General features: G+C 35.9%; 1 protein-coding gene across 2 annotated transcripts; it reads left to right on the plus strand.

The window, feature by feature from the left end:
• Positions 1–10,925: 10,925 nt before the first annotated feature.
• LOC145114975 (uncharacterized) lies at positions 10,926–18,180 on the plus strand. 2 transcript variants are annotated; one of them, XM_079051103.1, is made up of 14 exons: positions 10,926–11,292; positions 12,277–12,353; positions 12,580–12,738; positions 12,880–13,093; positions 13,580–13,666; positions 13,743–13,882; positions 14,055–14,135; positions 14,219–14,283; positions 14,993–15,186; positions 16,365–16,495; positions 16,600–16,684; positions 16,929–17,145; positions 17,494–17,603; positions 17,679–18,180. In XM_079051103.1, exons 1-14 carry the CDS (start codon positions 11,125–11,127, stop codon positions 18,063–18,065), a joined length of 2,115 nt encoding a protein of 704 aa, XP_078907229.1. In that variant the 5' UTR covers positions 10,926–11,124; the 3' UTR covers positions 18,066–18,180. The 2 variants fall into 2 exon arrangements, with proteins under 2 accessions (XP_078907229.1, XP_078907230.1); XM_079051104.1 differs by having other exon boundaries at positions 10,927–11,292; positions 15,011–15,186.
• The last annotated feature ends 1,803 nt before the right edge of the window (positions 18,181–19,983 follow it).

The raw sequence follows: 19,983 nt of genomic DNA on the forward strand, positions 1-19,983 counted from the left end.
ACTATAAGGATCACCAATTACTAACATAATATCCATGGAAAAACATGGAATCAATTCTATGTCTAACTTGTGGATTACCAATCACTTAATAAATCTATATTTTAATGCAACTCTATGAATAAAGGCTAGAGTACAAATCAATATAACCATACAACGCAAACATTAGATTGGAGCTTGCATCACTCATTTTGTCACACCCCCGAACCAGGACGGCGGAAACGTCCGGAGGCGATTTACGTCATAGCGTAATATCATAGAATTTGAATATAAATGATACATAGCAACCAACATTATACATTACAATATACCACCATTCATTGTTTCCAAATTTTACTTGTTCTTCGATTACACAAAAATAACATAAAGTATGATATCTCAAAAAGATAGCAAAAATATCCCGATCCAAGGCTCGAGTACTTGTTCACTGAGTCCCAGAGAATACGAGTCGTTTTGAAAAACGTCAACATAGAATGTTGGTGAGTTCATAAGCACATTTGTAGGAAAACTTTGTAATATCTTGGTTTATAGTAAGTTGTAAAACTCCAGAAAATCCAATATTTTCAACAAAAAAAAAGTAGTTTGTGAGTCTCGTTCCAAAACCATGTATAGTTGCATGCATGTTCTTTATTTTCCTTTGTTTGTATTAGAAAGAGTGTAATCCCAGAAAATCCTATGTTTTCTGTATATAAAAGAGTTATGGTCTTAAAACCCTAAGACCCGGGTGGTGAATTCAGTTTACAAAGTATACGAAACATAGTTTGGTGTTTTGTAAAACTAGTAGAGTGTAAATTCTTCGTAAATTCAAATAATGTTGTTATTCTCTATGTGAGTCGTTACAACCATACTAGTATGACGAGAGCGCCTGTCTTGACGTTCTTCAAGCGTCGGTTTCTAAAGATAATTGTCACCCTAGACTGACCTGTCTAGCTGTAGCGAACAGCTCAGGTGTGGGGGTGTCAACCCCGTATAGATCTAAACAGAATATCCTGCTCTCCCTCCAGGAGACTCTGGTTATAACTACATGACTTACAATGTAGACTAGGTAGGTACGAGTGAAGGAGTGTCTCACAAGAGCCTTAACGGAAATTTACGCGAATATTGAATTCCATTATTTAACGTTATAAACAATGTTACTAGTGTATATTTTCGATTACAAACTATAACACACAATAATTCCTGTCGTAATTTATACGGTTTACTAGGAGTGTTTAAAAATAGCCCATTTTTACTATAAGTGTCAAAATAGTCCATTTTTACCATAAGTGTAAGAAATAGCCCATTTTTACCATAAGTGCCAAAAATAGTCCATTTTTACCATAAGTGTAAAAAATAGCCCATTTTTACCATAAGTGTCAAAAATAGCCCATTTTACCATAAGTGTCATAAAAGACCCATTTTTACTAAAGTTGTCATAAATGGCCCTTTTTCACTAGTTTTTGAGATAAAATGCAATATCTCCAAAATGTTACCATTTTTAGTGTAAATTCTCATATTTTACCAACTTCCAAACCTTTTTACACCCACATGTGTTTTAATATTTTTCCTTGGCATTATGGTGATTTTATCACACTTCAAAGATAACACATAAAACATATAAACTACACAAAATAATTTGTTTCCAACAACTTGAGACTTATACAAATCTCGAGTTTATGAACTTTTAGCATGAGATCACAACATTTCACACACATAACATATAACACATACACATGAAAACAAATATCCATGGATTTTAAACAAGATTTTGACTTGTATTCCCCCCCCCCCCCTCAAAGAAGGAAAACTCGAAAACAAGATGTATGAAGCTCGCCTTGGGGCTTTTTCGGTTTTGAAGAGGAAGATGGAGAAGGTTTTCGGCCCTAGCTTGCTTCCTTGAGGAGATTTTCGAGATCAAGGTGGTTCTAGGAAGCATGGACACGAAAATGGAGGGTAAGAAGCATTTTTAGTGTAACTTGGAACAAAACTAAGGAGTTTGTCAAAAAAAACTTACCAATTATGTGGAGTTTGGATGAAGTCTTCTTTGAATACACACACTCACACGTAAATTATGGAGAGAAAGGATGTGAAGATGTTGATTGTAGAGAGGAAATGAGATAATGTGAAAGTTTGGAAATGAAAATGGAGAGGGAATTGTGGTGGTGTTCGGCCGATTATGAGGGAGAGAGGAGAGAGATTAGGGCATAGATACATGTTGGTCCATAATCTCATGCATGGAAGTATGATATGTAATTAGCATGGTTATTTTTATACATTAATGAGGTGTCACCATGTTTATCCAATGTAATTCTTTTTTTTTTATAAAACCGATCGGATTTTATGGAGGGAAAGTAATTTGGGCTTGGTTTTTCAAGGTTGGCCGAAAACACCTTAGGCCCATTAAGGGTTTTCGGCTTATGTGGGTTTTGGGCTTGGCTCGGGCCCATGGAAGGTTTCGGCCCAATAATAGGTCCAAAAGAAATGGATTAGGCTCAATAAAGATTTTTGGTTTAGTGAGAGGGCCCAATAGGGATTTTTGACCCATTAAGGCCCATATACGGTTTTTCGGCCCAAAGAGATTAAATGGAAGAGTTTTCGGCCCAATGGGAGGCCCAACATAAAGGTCAATTAGGGCTTTTGGCCCAAAAAGGGCCCAATAGCGGTTTTTGGCATCGGAAGGCCCATTAGAGAGTTTTCTGGCACAAAATAATACCTAATAGAGGTATTTGGCCCATTAGCGTCTAAGAATAAATTATTGCAGCCCAATAAGGCCCACTAAGGGTTTTACGGCCCAAAAGATCAATTGGAAAGGCTGTCGGCCCATTAGGGCCCAATAAGAAGGTCTTGGTCCATTAAGAGGTTTGAACCGAGAAAGCTTGGGTTAAGGCCCAATGTTGAGTGGACATAGCTTATTGGGTTAGGTTTTAGGCTTACACGAGGAGGTTTCGACTAAAATCACAATTTTTGGATGTATAAACTTAGATAGCATTTAAGTCTGATTATACTAAGAGTAGTGTTACAGGGTTACATAAAGAAGTTATCATGTAAAAGTATGGAAATCATAACCCTAATTTGCTAGTTGTGACATCATCCCCCCGTTAGAGGGAATTTCGTCCCAAAATTCTTTCGAAAGAAATCCTTAAGAACTAGAGAAGAGATGGGGGTATTTCTGCATCATCTGATCCCTCACGTTCCCATGTGTATTTGGGTCTACACCTGGCATTCCATCGGACCTTCACAATAGGAACGCGGCTTTGTTTCGTTCGTTTCGCTTCTCTATCCATGATTTCGACTGGTTCCCTCATGAAGTGGAGATCCTCATTCACCTCAATTTCGTCAAGTGGTACCACAAGGGTTTCGTCAGACAAGCATTTCTTCAAGTTTGACACATGAAAGACGAGATACACTTGGCTGAGTTTAGGCGGTAGCTGCAATTTATAAGCCATTGGACCAATCCTTAGCAAGGATTTTCAAAGGTATGATGTGTCTTGGGTTCAATTTCCTATGCTTTCCCAGAGCGTATTATCTCTTTCCAAATGGGGCTTTTAGTATTCCAAGGGCTTCTGTCGCTTGCTTGCATAGTTCTTTTGTCAGCTTCTAGATGCCTCTAGTGATGCTCGAGTTTGGGTGATCTCTTCGGTTGTCTCCCTGGTGCCTTCCGGGTCGGTGACAGTGTCGTCGGGCACTTGCCCTTTTTCCAGCTGTGTGTTGGTCACCTCAGCCTACACGGGTGGTCTGCATTTACGTCCTCTATGGTGAGGTGAATGAATGGTTACAGTTAATGAGAATTGATTACTTGACGCCCTAAAAGTAGTGCCTCTAAATATTAAGGCGAACACTATTGTCACTAAGGTTAAGGTCGCGTGATGTAGTTGGTCTTAAAACTCTTAGGCTGTCTCGGGAGTTTCTTACTACGGGATTCTGAACTAATGGGATGTCGATCTTTGCTTGTTCCTGAGGGTAGGTCGAGTGAGTCCTTGATCCGGGATAGGAGATATCGATCCTTGAGGATGGGTTCGTTCGATTCTTAGTAGTCAGTGGTCATATGGACAATTACCTTTCCTCTCTATGAGTCGGATGGGCGTTCTATGAGGTTCAAGTCTTGGTCTGATAACTCTCATACTTACTGGATCGTTCCATCGACCGGATACCTTCGGTGTTCATGTTGGTACTAAGTGTCCTTGGTGGTCTGGCTATGGAAATGGCTTTATGAGTTGAGTCGATTTCCGAACTCAACTTGCCACGTAGGTGATATTTCCAAAAGAGCTTCGGGAACATTCAGGGGAGGTTATAAATTTCTGGGGTTCCCTTGAGGTCTTTTTGCTTCTTGTTTTCTAAATTCTATTGTGGCTAGGAGGAGCGTGGTATTTCTTACATAGGTAGTTAGGAGTCTAGATGACAGGGATGATTCGAGGATTTGTCATTATAAATCGTAGGGGTTTCGTTAATCGATTGGTTAAGGCGAAGGGTCTCTTTGTAGCACATGAAATTTGTATGGTGAGGATCAAGCCAGCCCATGCCTATTGACGTTGTTGGCTCTTTGTTGTAATAGATGTTGGATTGATTTGGAAGGGATGGTTGTTTGGAATGATAGTGTGTTCTATGTACACGTTTTTAATGTTACCGGTTTCGTCCTTGTTATCACTACTGCGAACGTTTTATACCACGCTTAGCGAGTATTAGAAGTATGAGTGTTCCGATTATTAGTGATGAACATTGATAGTATGGTTCCCACCAGGCCACTCTATAATAGCTTGGTGTATACGAGTCATGTATAATTAAGAATGGGAAGGCCGTCAACTGAGGGACTCTGTCCTAAATCCACAACCAAACAAGGAACAGGAAATAAGGCGGAGTCACTCACTCTAAGTCCTTAGAATCTAAATTATATATGACTCCAATGTATACACAAATCCATCATAACTCACCTGTAAGGACCCTTAGTTTTGATATGAATGGTATGTTTCGTTCGGACGAGAGAGTAATTTATAATTATTGACTAAAGCCTTTAGATATCTTTATTGAGAAAACGTACCGCTGCTCACATGTGATTCTGAGAGGGTCTCTCCTATAGTGATTTTCAGCACCCTTCCCTCCTTGCCAGAGTTCCTTGTTATTGGACAGTCCCTCCTGAAGTGTCCAGATTCACCACACTCGTAACAGGTCGGGCTTATTCTCATGTTGGGGGTCTGGGGAATTGGTCGTGTTAGTGCCCTGCAGAAACGGTTAGTGTGCCCCTTCCTGTTGCAACTCTTGCAGTGTAACTTTCGACAGGCTCCATAGTGATGGAAACTGCACTTGCTGCATTTTGGGCGAATCCCAGCATATGGGGCTCTTGGCGTCGAGGTAGCAGGGTCAGTGGGAGTCGGGGCTGCTACAGCTTGCTGCCTTTTGGTAGTTCCTGGAGTTGAACCGCTCCCTCTCTTGTTACAAGATTTTCGCTTCTTGTTCTTGGATTTGTGGTTCGGGGTGTTCCTGTAGGTAGACACTTGCTGGTGCCTTTGGTGCTCGCTGCGGGTAGGATTGTCGACACTGTTTCCATTTCCATTTGTGTTGTTGAGGTGTGCCATGACAACTGTCATAGCAGTTGTCACTGCGGCTTGGAAAGTAGCGGAGTCTATTCGTAGGAACGGTGTTTCGCCGGTTAGCTGGTTGTTTCCATGGGAAGACATAATTCTGTTGCATGAGGAGAAGCGAGCTCGTAAGTGACTATGGTCATTTCTGGTTGTATCTTTTCTATATTTATAGATACACATTTATGTATGCACACATACAAGTCACATGTCCTATGGTATGATTCTAAATGATTCGATCTACATTCCTTCATTGCATTTATGGTAATGAGTAGTTTTAGGTATTGGGCTATCGTTAAGTTCAACCAAAGAGAATATAGATATCAGTAAAATTAGCTGATTCGAATTACATAGGTTCTTGGAGGGCGTGCCTCTCTTGATTAACCACTACTAGTTATATCGAAATACATAGTAAACCTAGGACATAGTGCGAGTAGTGTAGTGACGCTCATATGTCGAAATAGTGCACAAGGTGTTCATCCATCTCACTCATTTCACGAGTGGCTTTTTTTGCTCTCTGTTCTGCTGAGGCTGCCCTAGCTTCGACTGCAATGAGCTGTTGTCTGATAGTGGCCACTTCCTCATCCAAGGAGCGTAGACGGTCGGTAGGGTCCTCCCGTACTGTGTGTTGGTTTGGTACTGTTTCCGAAGGGTAAGGTTCGCTAAGGATCCCTCCGGTACCTTCATCCTCGTCTGTCTCCTCATCAGAATTTTCCCCCTCGTAGTCCATTTCTTGGTATCCACTTCTAGGCTCTCCCCTTGAATCTCTTCTGGTTCTTCCTCGATCCATTCGTTGGCCACTATGGCAAGGTGGTAAGGGTCTTTGTGGTGAAACTCAGCCATGTTGCCTACGCGAGAATAGGGTGTGAGAAACGTGTAGAAGGTCTAAGTACGAGGGTTATATGGTATCCTAAAATACTCCTATAGTATTTTCATTCCTTTTAGTTTTGTTCTTAGACTCTTGTGGTTTTAGGTTGGTAAGTTTTAGACTTGTTGCCACACCCTCCCAAACACATGTTGGTCGTATCTCAAATAAATATAGTTGATCAGGCTATATTTATCCCATATATGATTACATACTGTCCAGGTTTGACTGTAGTGCTCAACATCTAGATACTTTTGTTTTGTTCTTATTATGATACGGTTCTAGCAAGTATATATACTTTTAGAAAATACTTATATCTTTAAGATATACTTTTAGTCAGAGTGTTTTAGTCTCATTGTATTTATAGTTGTATATCTTGTATGGTTAGATATACTAGTTCACTATAAACAATGCTCTGATACCAATCTGTCACACCCCTGAACCAGGACGGCGGAAATGTCCGGGGGCGATTGACGTCATAGCGTAATATCATAGTAGTTGAATATAAATGATACATAGCAACCAACATCATACATTACAATATACCACCATTCGTTGTTTACAAATTTTACTTGTTCTTCGATTACACAAAAATACATAAAGTATGATGTCTCAAAAAGATAGCAAAAATATCCCGATCCAAGGCTCGAGTACCTGTTCACTGAGTCCCTGAGAATACAAGTCGTTTTAAAAAGCATTAACATAGAATGTTGGTGAGTTCATAAGCATATTTGTAAGAAAACTTTGTAACATCTTGGTTTATAGTAAGTTGTAAAACTACAGAAAATCCAATATTTTCAAAAAAAAAGTAGTTTGTGAGTCTCGTTCCAAAACCGTGTATAGTTGCATGCATGTTCTTTATTTTCCTTTGTTTGTATTAGAAAGAGTGTATTCCCAGAAAATCCTATATTTTTTGTATATAAAAGAGTTGTGGTCTTAAAACCCTAAGACCCGGGCGGTGAATTCAGTTTACAAAGTATACGAAACATAGTTTGGTGTTTTGTAAAACTAGTAGAGTGTAAATTCTTTGTAAATTCAAATAATGTTGTTATTCTCTATGTGAGTCGTTACAACCATACTAATATGACGATAGTGCCTGTCATGATGTTCTTCAGGCGTCGGTTTCTAAAGATAATTGTCACCCTAGACTGGCATGTCTAGCTGTAGCGAACAACTTAGGTGTGGGGGTGTCAACCCCATATAGATCTATACACAATATCCCGCTCTCCTTCCAGGAGACTCTAGTTATAACTACAGGACTTACGATGTACACTAGGTAGGTACGAGTGAAAGAGTGCCTCACAAGAGCCTTAACGGAAATTTACGCGAATATTGAATTCCATTATTTAACGTTATAAATAATGTTACTAGTGTATATTTTCGATTACAAATTATAACACGCAATAATTCCTGTCGTAATTTATACGGTTTACTAGGAGTGTTTAAAAATAGCCCATTTTTACCATAAGTGTCAAAAATAGCCCATTTTTACCATAAGTGTCAAAAATAGCCCAATTTCACCATAAGTGTCAAAAATAGCCCATTTTACCATAAGTGTCATAAAAGACCCATTTTTACTAAAGTTGTCATAAATGGCCCTTTTTCACTAGTTTTTGAGATAAAATGCAATATCTCCAAAATGTTACCATTTTTAGTGTAAATTCTCATATTTTACCAACTTCCAAACCTTTTTACACCCACATGTGTTTTAATATTTTTCCTTGGCATTATGGTGATTTTATCACACTTCACAGATAACACATAAAACATATAAACTACACAAAATAATTTGTTTCCAACAACTTGAGACTTATACAAATCTCGAGTTTATGAACTTTTAGCATGAGATCACAACATTTCACACACATAACATATAACACATACACATGCAAGCAAATATCCATGGATTTTAAACAAGATTTTGACTTGTATTCCCCCCCCCCCTCAAAGAAGGAAAACTCGAAAACAAGATGTATGAAGCTCGCCTTGGGGCTTTTTCGGTTTTGAAGAGGAAGATGGAGAAGGTTTTCGGCCCTAGCTTGCTTCCTTGAGGAGATTTTCGAGATCAAGGTGGTTCTAGGAAGCATGGACACGAAAATGGAGGGTAAGAAGCATTTTTAGTGTAACTTGGAACAAAACTAAGGAGTTTGTCAAAAAAAACTTACCAAGTTTGTGGAGTTTGGATGAAGTCTTCTTTGAATACACACACACTCACACGAAAATTATGGAGAGAAAGGATGTGAAGATGTTGATTGTAGAGAGGAAATGAGATAATGTGAAACTTTGGAAATGAAAATGGAGAGGGAATGGTGGTGGTGTTCGACCGATTATGAGGGAGAGAAGAGAGAGATTAGGGCATAGATACATGTTGGTCCATAATCTCATGCATGGAAGTATGATATGTAATTAGCATGGTTATTTTTTGTACATTAATGAGGTGTCACCATGTTTATCCAATGTAATTTTTTTTATTTATAAAACCGATCGGATTTTATGGAGGGAAAGAAATTTGGGCTTGTTTTTCAAGGTTGGCCGAAAACACCTTAGGCCCATTAAGGGTTTTCGGCTTATGTGGGTTTTTGGGCTTGGCTCGGGCCCAAGGAAGGTTTCGGCCCAATAATAGGTCCAAAAGAAATGGATTAAGCCCAATAAATATTTTTGGTTTAGTGAGAGGGCCCAATAGGGATTTTTGACCCATTAAGGCCCATATACGGTTTTTCGGCCCAAAGAGATTAAATGGAAGAGTTTTCGGCCCAATGGGAGGCCCAATATAAAGGTCAATTAGGGCTTTTGGCCCAAAAAGGGCCCAATAGCGGTTTTCGGCCTCGGAAGGCCCATTAGAGAGTTTTCTGGCCCAAAATAATGCCTAATAGAGGTATTTGGCCCATTAGCGTCTAAGAATAAATTCTTGCAGCCCAATAAGGCCCACTAAGGGTTTACGGCCCAAATGATCAATTGGAAGGGCTGCCGGCCCATTAGGGCCCAATAAGAAGGTCTTGGTCCATTAAGAGGTTTGAACTGAGAAAGCTTGGGTTAAGGCCTAATGTTGAGTGGACATAGCTTATTGGGTTAGGTTTTGGGCTTACACGAGAAGGTTTCGACTAAAATCACAATTTTTGGATGTATAAACTTAGATAGCATTTAAGTTTGATTATACTAAGCGTAGTGTTACAGGGTTACATAAAGAAGTTATCATGTAAAAGTATGGAAATCATAACCCTAATTTGCTAGTTGTGACACATTTCCACCACTAATGATGTATTGTAACCATTCAAGGATGAAATGACAACCTCATGATGTTCTAGAGAGTATTCCAAACATCCAAAACTCATTCAAACCATTTGTTTGATAATTCCACCATGGATAAGGCTTTAAATTTTAAATCCTCACCAAAACTCTATCAAAACCAATTAGGTTTTGGCCTAATAAATATTAGGAGTTCAAATATCGAAGTCATTCATGAATCCACCAACTAATCATTATTTTATTGCTTATCATCAGATTTGGGGCTCAAACTTAAACCCTAGGTTCGAATTTTAGTCATGGGAAGGAAGAAATTCAACCTTAGAGCTTGATGTTTGGTTCCCTAGTTTCACAATCATCATCTATCATAAAAAAAGCTAGCTTTGGATCTCTCTTCTTCTTCAAAATCACCACTGAAGATCTCTCCCCTCTCCAAATCATGATTTCCACACATCTAATTAGCACATTCTTCGGCTGCTTGAAATATTTAGTCCTTCCAGTTTTATATTTTCCCAATAATGATACTATCCCTCCTATTTACTAATGTAACTTATCTATTCACACATAAGCACCATTTTATCATATCTCTAACAATTACGTAAAATATGTTTCATAGTTAGCATTAAAGTTTGAGAACATGATAGTTTTAGTCTATCATCTACATTTCTCCATATTTAAGGTCTGAATCACTTATCCTCATAATGATTAAATTATAACTATTCCACTTTCACTTTATTTATTTATTACTTATTTATATTTATTTTAATATAGTTAATTTTTTTTAACCAAAAAGGGCAAAACTTGTAAACCTGTTTTAAGGATGCTACAATTACCCACCCTTAAGAATGATTCCGTCTTCGAAGGGCGTTTGTGATTGCCTTTTGAACTCTACGATTGCTTGGTGACTTCTGGTGGTGGCGAAATGAATTTTCAAAAAAAGAATGTTTGAATAAGCTTTTGTGGTGACAAAAGTCAATACGTCAATAATTTAAAAAATATTTGACTTAAAATCTCATTTTTGAAGCTATATTATGGTTAAAAAAGTTAAAAAAAAACCAAGTTTTATTGCTTTTTACAATCACTTTTAAAAATTAATGGAAAACTAATTTAAAAATGCTTTTTAATTTACCAAACACTTTATTTAATATTAAATTTATTAACTTTTAAAAAATCCAATAAATTATTTTGAAAAGGAATCCCAAACCACTAATACAACATATGTCTATATTATTTTTGTTCAAAAAAAATATGATTTATATGTTTATGTTATCATAATGTAAGAACTTACCCTTTGCGATCCAACGAATCGCTACTTTAGTCGCCAAGGAAAGAGTTCACAGGTCCAGCAAGACGAATCCAGGTTTCCATCAGAATCGAGATTTCGAGAGAGAAAGAAAAGCTACGGAGCACAAAGAGATTATCAAATATCACAATCAGTCGATCATCATCATCATCATCATCATCATCATGTGGCTCTTCTATCTGATCTCGTTTCCGTTAACCCTAGGCATGGTTGTGCTTACGCTCAAGTACTTTGCTGGTCCTGATGTTCCTCGCTATGTCTTCTTCACCGTCGGCTACACTTGGTTCTGCTCTATCTCCGTCATCATACTCGTACCTGCCGACATTTCTTCCGTAATTTTTCTTCCTATTTCTCTCTTCTTCCTTCATCTGTCTTTTGTAAGCTACAATTTGATTGCATGAATTGTTGACTGATAACACTCTTCTGCATAGGAGTTTACTTATGTTCCTCCTTTTACCTATGTGTAGGGTTGATTCCTGATCAGTTGCTAGGTCGTTCTAGGTATTCCAGGATGTAGAGATATACTGATACAATACCTAAAAACTGTCACCTCCTCATTCTTCATTAATCAGTCTAATGATGCTGCTCCATGAAATTCTTTTCTATACCACCTTAAAGGAAGAACATTAATCATTCTATTGATAGGTTTGTTCGTATTGTTTCATATTTTTTTATAGATAAAAGAACTTAATTCTTGAGATATCACAAGCAAATAAGGTGTGAATACGAATTCTCATTTAAACTTTTGTCATAATGCATTCGAATCATATCCCATAGAGAATTTCTTAGGTTCCTATTCATTCTACATGGTAGTGGGCAATGCATGAGTTGATCACTAACACGAGTTAACCATTGATGCTTAATTAACATTGACATTAATAACACAAACAATTGGCACTCAGATTAACTTTAACTAGAAATCTTCACTTAAGATCAGCAAAATATCAACAACATTCACTTATCCTCAATCACTTGTATAATCAGCTTGATTCCCAGAAAGTTTTTTCAAGAACAGAGGAGGGATTATTAAAAGGGTTCACACGATCTGTAGTCCCCAAAAATTGATTGAAGTGCATAACAAATTGCTTGAAGTACCTAACAATTTGCTCAGCATGTTTTGGTTGTCATTTTCAACTTCTTAGCGACTTCAAACATATTAAATTTCCGCATCTAAGTCTCTCCCAAATAGAATTTGAGCGTATGGTTTATGAAGCTCTTGATGCATCACTTTTTTTTTTTGAGTATGGTATTATTCTTTCATTTTTTTTTTCATATAATTTAGATTTTTCTTTTTCTCTTTTATTCTACGTGTGCAGACAATTATTGGTCATGACAATGGAGGTATCTCTTTCTTTTGGAGCTGGTCATATTGGAGTACTTTCTTGCTTACTTGGTAGGTTAGGCTGTATGCTATTTTACTTCTCTATTCTGTTACTGGTCATTGTGAACTAATAATAAATGATATCACCCATTTCCTTGAATACTTTGCATTAAGGGTGATAGTGAAGCATAGCTGGCATGACATCCTGAAGTGCCTCATTATTTGATGAAAAGTTGTTAGACAAATTATCACCAAATGGTTCATATATGTTTTAAAATATATATTTTTTTCTGAGCAGGCTAGTTGTGCCCTTGATTCAGGGGTATGAGGATGCTGGAGATTTTACTATGAGAGAGAGACTAAAGACAAGCATCCATGTGAACTTAGTCTTCTATCTTATCTTGGGTTTGATTGGGCTTGTTGGACTTATTTTGCTCATAATGATGCGAAATGACTGGTTTGTTTGTTTCTTTCTGAATAAACAAACCATTTAATGATATTTTTGATATGTTTCACATATGGATCTTCCTTAGTAAATGTCAAGTTTAATAATCTCATTAGGCTTTTTAACCTGATTCTGAAGCATGTTTTTTTACAGGAGTGGAGGCGTACTAGGTCTGGCCATGGCATGTTCAAATACTTTTGGACTTGTTACTGGTGCATTTCTACTTGGTTTTGGGTTGAGTGAGATTCCAAAGACTATTTGGAGAAATGCTGACTGGACCACTCGCCAAAAGGTTCTTTCCCATAAAATTGCCAAAATGGCTGTGAAGCTTGATGTGGCTCATCAAGAGTTATCAAAAGTGATAGCTGTAAGTACTTGTAGTATTTGCTTTTTTGGTCAAATTGTTCCATGCCAACTTGATCTTGAAATATGTTACTTCATATGGTTATATGGTTGCAATTCTGGCATTAATTATTGTATGCCATCTCTTAATGAATTAGTGACTGTGGGGAGATATGGTATCTTATTGGTTAGAAACCACTTTAAAGTTTAAAGATGGAGTTGAGCAGTTTTAAACAGCAATCCAAACCATTCAGAAGAAAGTATTTCTTCTTAGTGGTTGTTTTGGAGCCTAATTAGAGTTTTTATTCAATAAAGATTTTATGTATAATGTATATCTGCTAAATATTAAAATAGAGTGAGTTAATCCTTAATTGATATAAAAGCAAAATTTACGCTTGCTTGGTTTTTTTGCAATCTTTTATGCATCTTTAACTCTTCACTTGTGCGTTTACATCTCTTTTTAAATCTATTAATTATTTCTTTGATTTGCTGACTTTATAAATTGTATCAGGTGGCTCAGGAAACATCCAAACAAATGTCCAAGCGTGATCCATTTAGGCCCTACATGAATATTATCGATGATATGATATATCAAATGGTATATCTGCTTCTTATTATGTAACTAACAATTTCATAAGGTTCTTGCTAATGTGGCTTCTACTCTCTTCTTTCAGTTACATGAAGATCCATCCTTCAAACCAGAAGGAGGGTGTTTAGGGGATAATGATATGGATTATGATACAGATGAAAAGACTATGGCAACATTGAGGCGCCATTTAAGAGAAGCTCGTGAGGAATATTATCGATATAAAAGGTAGACTACTACTACCCTATAAAGATATGCTAATTTCAACTTTGGAAACTTATGCAACATCATCATCCATTGTATAAAACATAAGTTGAGCTTTATGTTGAGTATTGAAGTTGTCATCTTATTATACATGGGTACTTGTATAGTTGAGGATTAAATCTTCCTATTTTTGCAGTCAGTATTTGACATATGTTATCGAAGCCCTGAAATTAGAAGACACCATAAAGAATTATGAACTACGTGATGAGACCAGGTGGTATGTTTCAAAACCCATACATTTTATATTGTTTCTCATTTTAAATTATTTGCATTTGGTGATATTTTGGGAAGTTATTGCAGGAAATACATTTCAAGCTTCAGACCTGGGCGGAGTGGCACATTAGGAGGCTATCTTGATACAATGGGTAACAAAACAATCTCCTTTTTTATTCTTACTTTAAGTCAACACATTGTTTATATGTAGTTAGAGGTAAAAAAGAAAACTAGGGTTAAATGCAAGAAATAGCAACATACTTCCATTGATTTGTTTATTATAGCATTCTCTGATTTTTCCCTATTACAGCATTGTATTCTGAAAACTCTACCCTATTATAGCAATCTCATCAAATACAAAGTATTATTCACTGTCATAAACTTATAATTGTGTAGATTGTTCAAAGTACAATGCTTTAATAAGAAAAAACTGAGTTTAATGCCCTAATAAAAAGATATAACATGAGGATGCTATTACAGCATTCTAATTTGGAAAAATTTACCTAATTATTTCAATGTCATCTAAATATGAAGCAATATTCACTGTTATGATCGGGATTTTGAAAGTGCAATGTCTTAATATTCACTGTTATGATCGGGATTTTGAAAGTGCAATGTCTTAATAAGAAAAAGCTAGAAGTAGAATGCTATAATCAGATAACTTTTGCAAAGTATATTCCCTTAATAAGAAATTTGTTTTGGAAGTAGAGTGTTGTGATGAAAAGGAATGCAAGTAACAAACAAATTAATGGAAGTACATTGCTGTAATTAAGATGAAAGGGTTATTTGTAAATATAATGATTTGGGTAGGGGTGTAAGCAGAGCAAAATAAGAAGGTGGAACCTGAAAAAGAATTATTAGAAATGGTATTATTTGTAGAATTAATATGGCGATGCATTGTGTGGAGGCATCTGGAGAAAGTGTTTGCTGTGATTCTTGGGTGCATGTCAGCAGCAATTCTCTTGGCCGAGGCAACTCTCTTGCCTAGTGGTCTTCATCTATCTGTTTTTTCCCTTTTGATCAACTCTATTGGAACACAAGATATGCTTGTACAGGTATATATACTCTCTCTCTCTCTCTCTCTCTCTCTCTTTAAATATATATATATATATATATATATATATATATATATATATAAATTAAAAAAGGAGATTAAGAGAGAGAATTAATGGGTCTTATATGAGTAGGAACAAAATGTAGGAGGATATTTAATTTTTCTTTATTATTAATAACACGAAGCCCCTTACCAATTTCAAAAATTTACCTCTCATGTTCATGATAGAATATTGTGAAATACTCAAAGAAATACAAGAAATTAGATTTAGGGCTGTAAGATTCACTGATTCAAATGGTTTATCCCTTTCGAGAGGGGGCAATTCTCTCCTTTACACTCTACATAACTTCCCAAAAGATCCCTAACTAACTCCCACTCCCACTTCTCTTATCTATGTCACTGACACGTGACACAACACCAGCCATTCATTATTCACCCCAAAAGACTAAAGTGTCCCTGTTTTCTTTCTTCTAGTGTAAGTCTTTCTATTTCACTGGTGGATATGCATCAGTTCACTTACTCTAGAAGGAAAATCAGTAGCATGAGTGGGCAGTGCAGGGGCATTTTGGGGATAAGACAAATATCTTTTACCTGGTATCTTTTGTGGGAGAGTCTAGCCTCTCGGAAGCTAGTTTTCCAGCATTAACAGAATTGCTTGAATTTCTACTTGCATATTTGAATGAAAGACATAGGGTCTGTTTGGTTGGATGGAATGTAATTATGAATGAGTCATTACATTCCATTCCATCATCACTTTGGTTGCCGTGTGGTGTGTGGTGTAGGAATGGAATGAATTTTAACAGTCTATTATTCTATACTTTATATTAGTTATAGTTAACAAACTTTATAATACTTATAAAACATAGAAATAAAGATAATTAAAGCTCATTAAAATTAAAACCCATATACCTAAGTCATTTTCAAAAGTAAAGTTGCAATTTAACTAAAATAATGATTTTTGTATAAAATGATTTATATCTCAAAAAAACAACATAAATAAATTGGGTTATACCAAAGACTATTATAATATTATAGAGATAATCATAACTGTTGAAAAACGTAACTCATTTTTTAATTTTTTTCTTGTATGCTCAGTTATTATGTGTTTCCCTACTTAACTAATTTTTTGCTTTTTTGCACATAATAAGTTAGTGACGGTTGTTTAATTTTGGAATGTAGGTTGTTGCATTTGTTCCACTTTTCTACATGTGCATTTGTACATACTACTCACTATTCAAAATTGGTATGCTGACATTTTATTCATTTACACCAAGACACACAAGCTCCGTTAGCTTGCTTATGATATGCTCGTAAGGTTTACATTCCTCTGTTTTATTTACATATCATATTCTGATAACCCCCCCCTTTTTTTTAAGCCGAACATTTATTTTATTTTTTTAACAATCTGCCTCAGGATGGTTGCACGCTATGCCCCTCCAATTTCCTTCAACTTTCTCAATCTCATTCGTCTTGATGGGAAGAAGACCATCTTTGAGGAGGTATAAACTTCCCTAGTCCCTACCTATCATATCATGCACTTCCTAAATTTCTTGTATCATATATAGTAAACTATTTCTTTATTTATAATTTTATTAACATCTTTTTGGCTAAAATAATATGGAATAGCGTGCAGTGGCCTTGTGGTTTACTTCTGTTTCTACTCTTTTTTTTTAGATATTAAAGTATTATTATATGCATATATAATATATTTCAGTGGTGTGTTTTAATTAACTTTGAATGCAGAGGATGGGAAATATCGACAATGCGGTGCCTTTCTTTGGGAAAGGATTCAACAAATTATATCCACTTATTATGGTTGTATATACGATCCTGGTTGCAAGTGGTTTCTTTCACAACATAATAAATTTTGTTGGAAAATGGAAGAGGATCGCATTACAAAATGAAGAAGAAGATGATCTTGATGGTGTTGATCCATCAGGATTAATTATTCTGCAAAAAGGTAATTTCTGGCTCTTGAAAATTCTTTTTGTATTTGTATTAATGGATATATGCTTCAAAATAATAAGGTGAAATGAAAGTAGAATCCAATAATAAACAAATCAATGAAAATACATTGCTATTTTTTTGCATCTTACTACAAAATAATAGAGGAAAAATTTGGAACAAGTTATGACTTAATACCTTAAGCCATATTTTACCGACTTTCTCTGTTAACGGATGTTTTGTGCATTAAGTAAGAATAAGAAAGAAGCTGTCCCTATTAAGAAAAAAAGAAACAACGCCTTAGACTTATATAGTTATATAAGTTTACTTGTATAAAATTAATTTATTCTTTATATTTGTATAGAGCGTGCTTGGTTGGAACAAGGGCACAGAATTGGTGAGGAGGCTGTTCCATTGGCAAGAGATTTCAGAGATACAAGCGTGGAGATAGAATCGGGAAACAGTAGCAGCATGGTATGATGTGACACTGACTCACTCCATACCAATCACAGTACATGTTGTAGTTGACAGATGTAATGTAATTTTCAGGGTAGATATGAGGTTAAATCGAAGCTGCTATCATCCGAAAGTTCATCTAGACATCAACGGAGCCGAGAAGCCATTACTAGCAAGTATGCTGCCATCAGGGAACAAACCAGACAAACTTCCAATCATAACATTAACAACAACATATCATCAACCAAAGTCTCCTTGCTTGATGCCAACACCATTACAGGATCACCATCATCTTCAAAACTATCATCAACATGGTCGTCAATGAAATCAGGCCTTCAAAATTGGAAATTAAACATAAATTCTAAACAGTACATTCCCTTGCTTCAAGTTGATGATTCCAAGTCTTCTTCTGATTCCCTGGATGAAATCTTCAATAAACTTAAACGACCCGTTGTTGAAGACCCAGATGCATGTGATTAGCTTCATAAAACATACTTCTAATCGATTAAAAAAACTTCATTAGATGTACATGTTTTAGAAATGTTGTATCCAAAGGTTATTTCACAGATGTGGATCAATATACAACATTTTTGTACTTCGGTAAGTATCACACTAGCGTTGAAAATGAAAATCCAATAGAGGCTCTATCAAAATCAAGATAAATAATATATCAAATGTACATAGTAGATTAGGACTAGGATTTAGTGCGCTTGTGTTAGCCGTTCAAAAAAAAAAAAAAAAAAATCCATTTCGTAGAGGTCACCCTTGTTTGCCCATTGTAAGCCCTTTCGATATCAACGAAGGTGGTTAACGAAAAATTCATTATTTCATGCTTAACCCATTTCATGATGTCGGCCTAAATCATTTAGATTTTTAATTTTTATCGTGGTTCAGCACTTCTAACAATGATGCTCGGTTATAATAACAATGATGCTCGGTTATATGTTGGTAGCTATGAAAGGCGTTGTGAGAGGGGTTTCTTGAAATTATTGCAAGTACATATAAAAAAAAGGAATGAGTTAATAATATTAAAAAAATAAATAAAACTTGCATAAAAGTGGATATTTGATTTCAAATATTTCTTCAAAAGTTAACCATCTTGAAAACACATTCGAATAAAACAAAAATTTATAAATGACAAAAAAATTATATCAATTGGTTATTAAATATTTATTTTTTTAATCAATGTAATATCTATAGCCATTTTCAAAAGTTAACCTAAGAATTAAGGTTTTATCGAAAATAGAAACAAATGTCGTAGGACACCAAGCAAAATTATTGTTGGTATGCTCAAAACGATGTTTTTCTTAAATTACAATTACTTAGGTTAACCTGCAAAATTACCATTTCACTTACAAAATGCCTAAAATCACCGTTTCAAAATAATAATAATAATAATAATAATAATAATAATACAAACAACCAAAGTATTTATATTTTTACAAAATTTATAATATTTTTGAAGTTTTTTGTTATAGAAATTTTCAGAAAGTGTTTACACACACCAAAAGAGAGATCCATGTAAACGCATGCATATCCAAGAGAAACCCAAAAAATAGGGGTGTAATCAAGCCGAGGCGAGCCCGAGCTTGGCCAGACTCGGCTCGGGCTCGTTTAAGTTATGGGGGGCTCGAGCTCGTGAAGAATTATAAAGGCTCGGCTCAGGCTCATTTTTTGTCTGATGAGCCTAAATAAGCTTAAGATCGGTTCAAACTCGTTAATAAATTCGTTTACTAATACCCTACATCCCTAATTTCTCAACTATATATATTTTTAATTTCAATGTAGAAATATAATAATAATAATATATATTATATATAGGCTCGTTTAGGCTTGCGAGCTCACTGATTGAAGCTTGGCTCGAGCTCGTTTAATAAACGATCCTCATATTTAGGTTCGAGCTCGGCTCAGGCTCGTTTAATTCGATCTTGAGTCAAACTTTTTGTCACACCCCCGAACCAGGATGACGGAAACGTCCGGGGGCGGGTGACGTCATTGTATTGTATCATCACAATTGAATATAATTGAAAACATAACAACCAATGACATACATTGAGATAAGATTCTTACATCGTTTACAAATTGTATTTGTTCACAAATCACACAAAAAGTGACAAAAATGTAATATTTAAGTTGCAGCAAAATATCCAACATCCATAGTCCAAGTACCTGCTTACTGTGTTCCTGAGAATACAATTTATGAGTCATACACACGAAAATGGTGTAGTTTTGATTTCGAGTGGTAGAAGAAGAAGAAGTTGTTGGACCTAGCTTGGTGTAGTTTTGATGATCACTCGAAAATGGATGGAGTTCTATGAGTCATACACACGGAAATGGTGGGTGAATGGAATGATCTTTAGCACAAATATGTAACAAACACTTGAGTTTCATAAGAAAC

The sequence above is a fragment of the Lactuca virosa genome, chromosome 5 (assembly GCF_052849685.1).
Source record: "Lactuca virosa cultivar CGN04683 chromosome 5, Lactuca_virosa_CGN04683_v6, whole genome shotgun sequence".
Taxonomy (NCBI): Eukaryota; Viridiplantae; Streptophyta; class Magnoliopsida; order Asterales; family Asteraceae; genus Lactuca; species Lactuca virosa.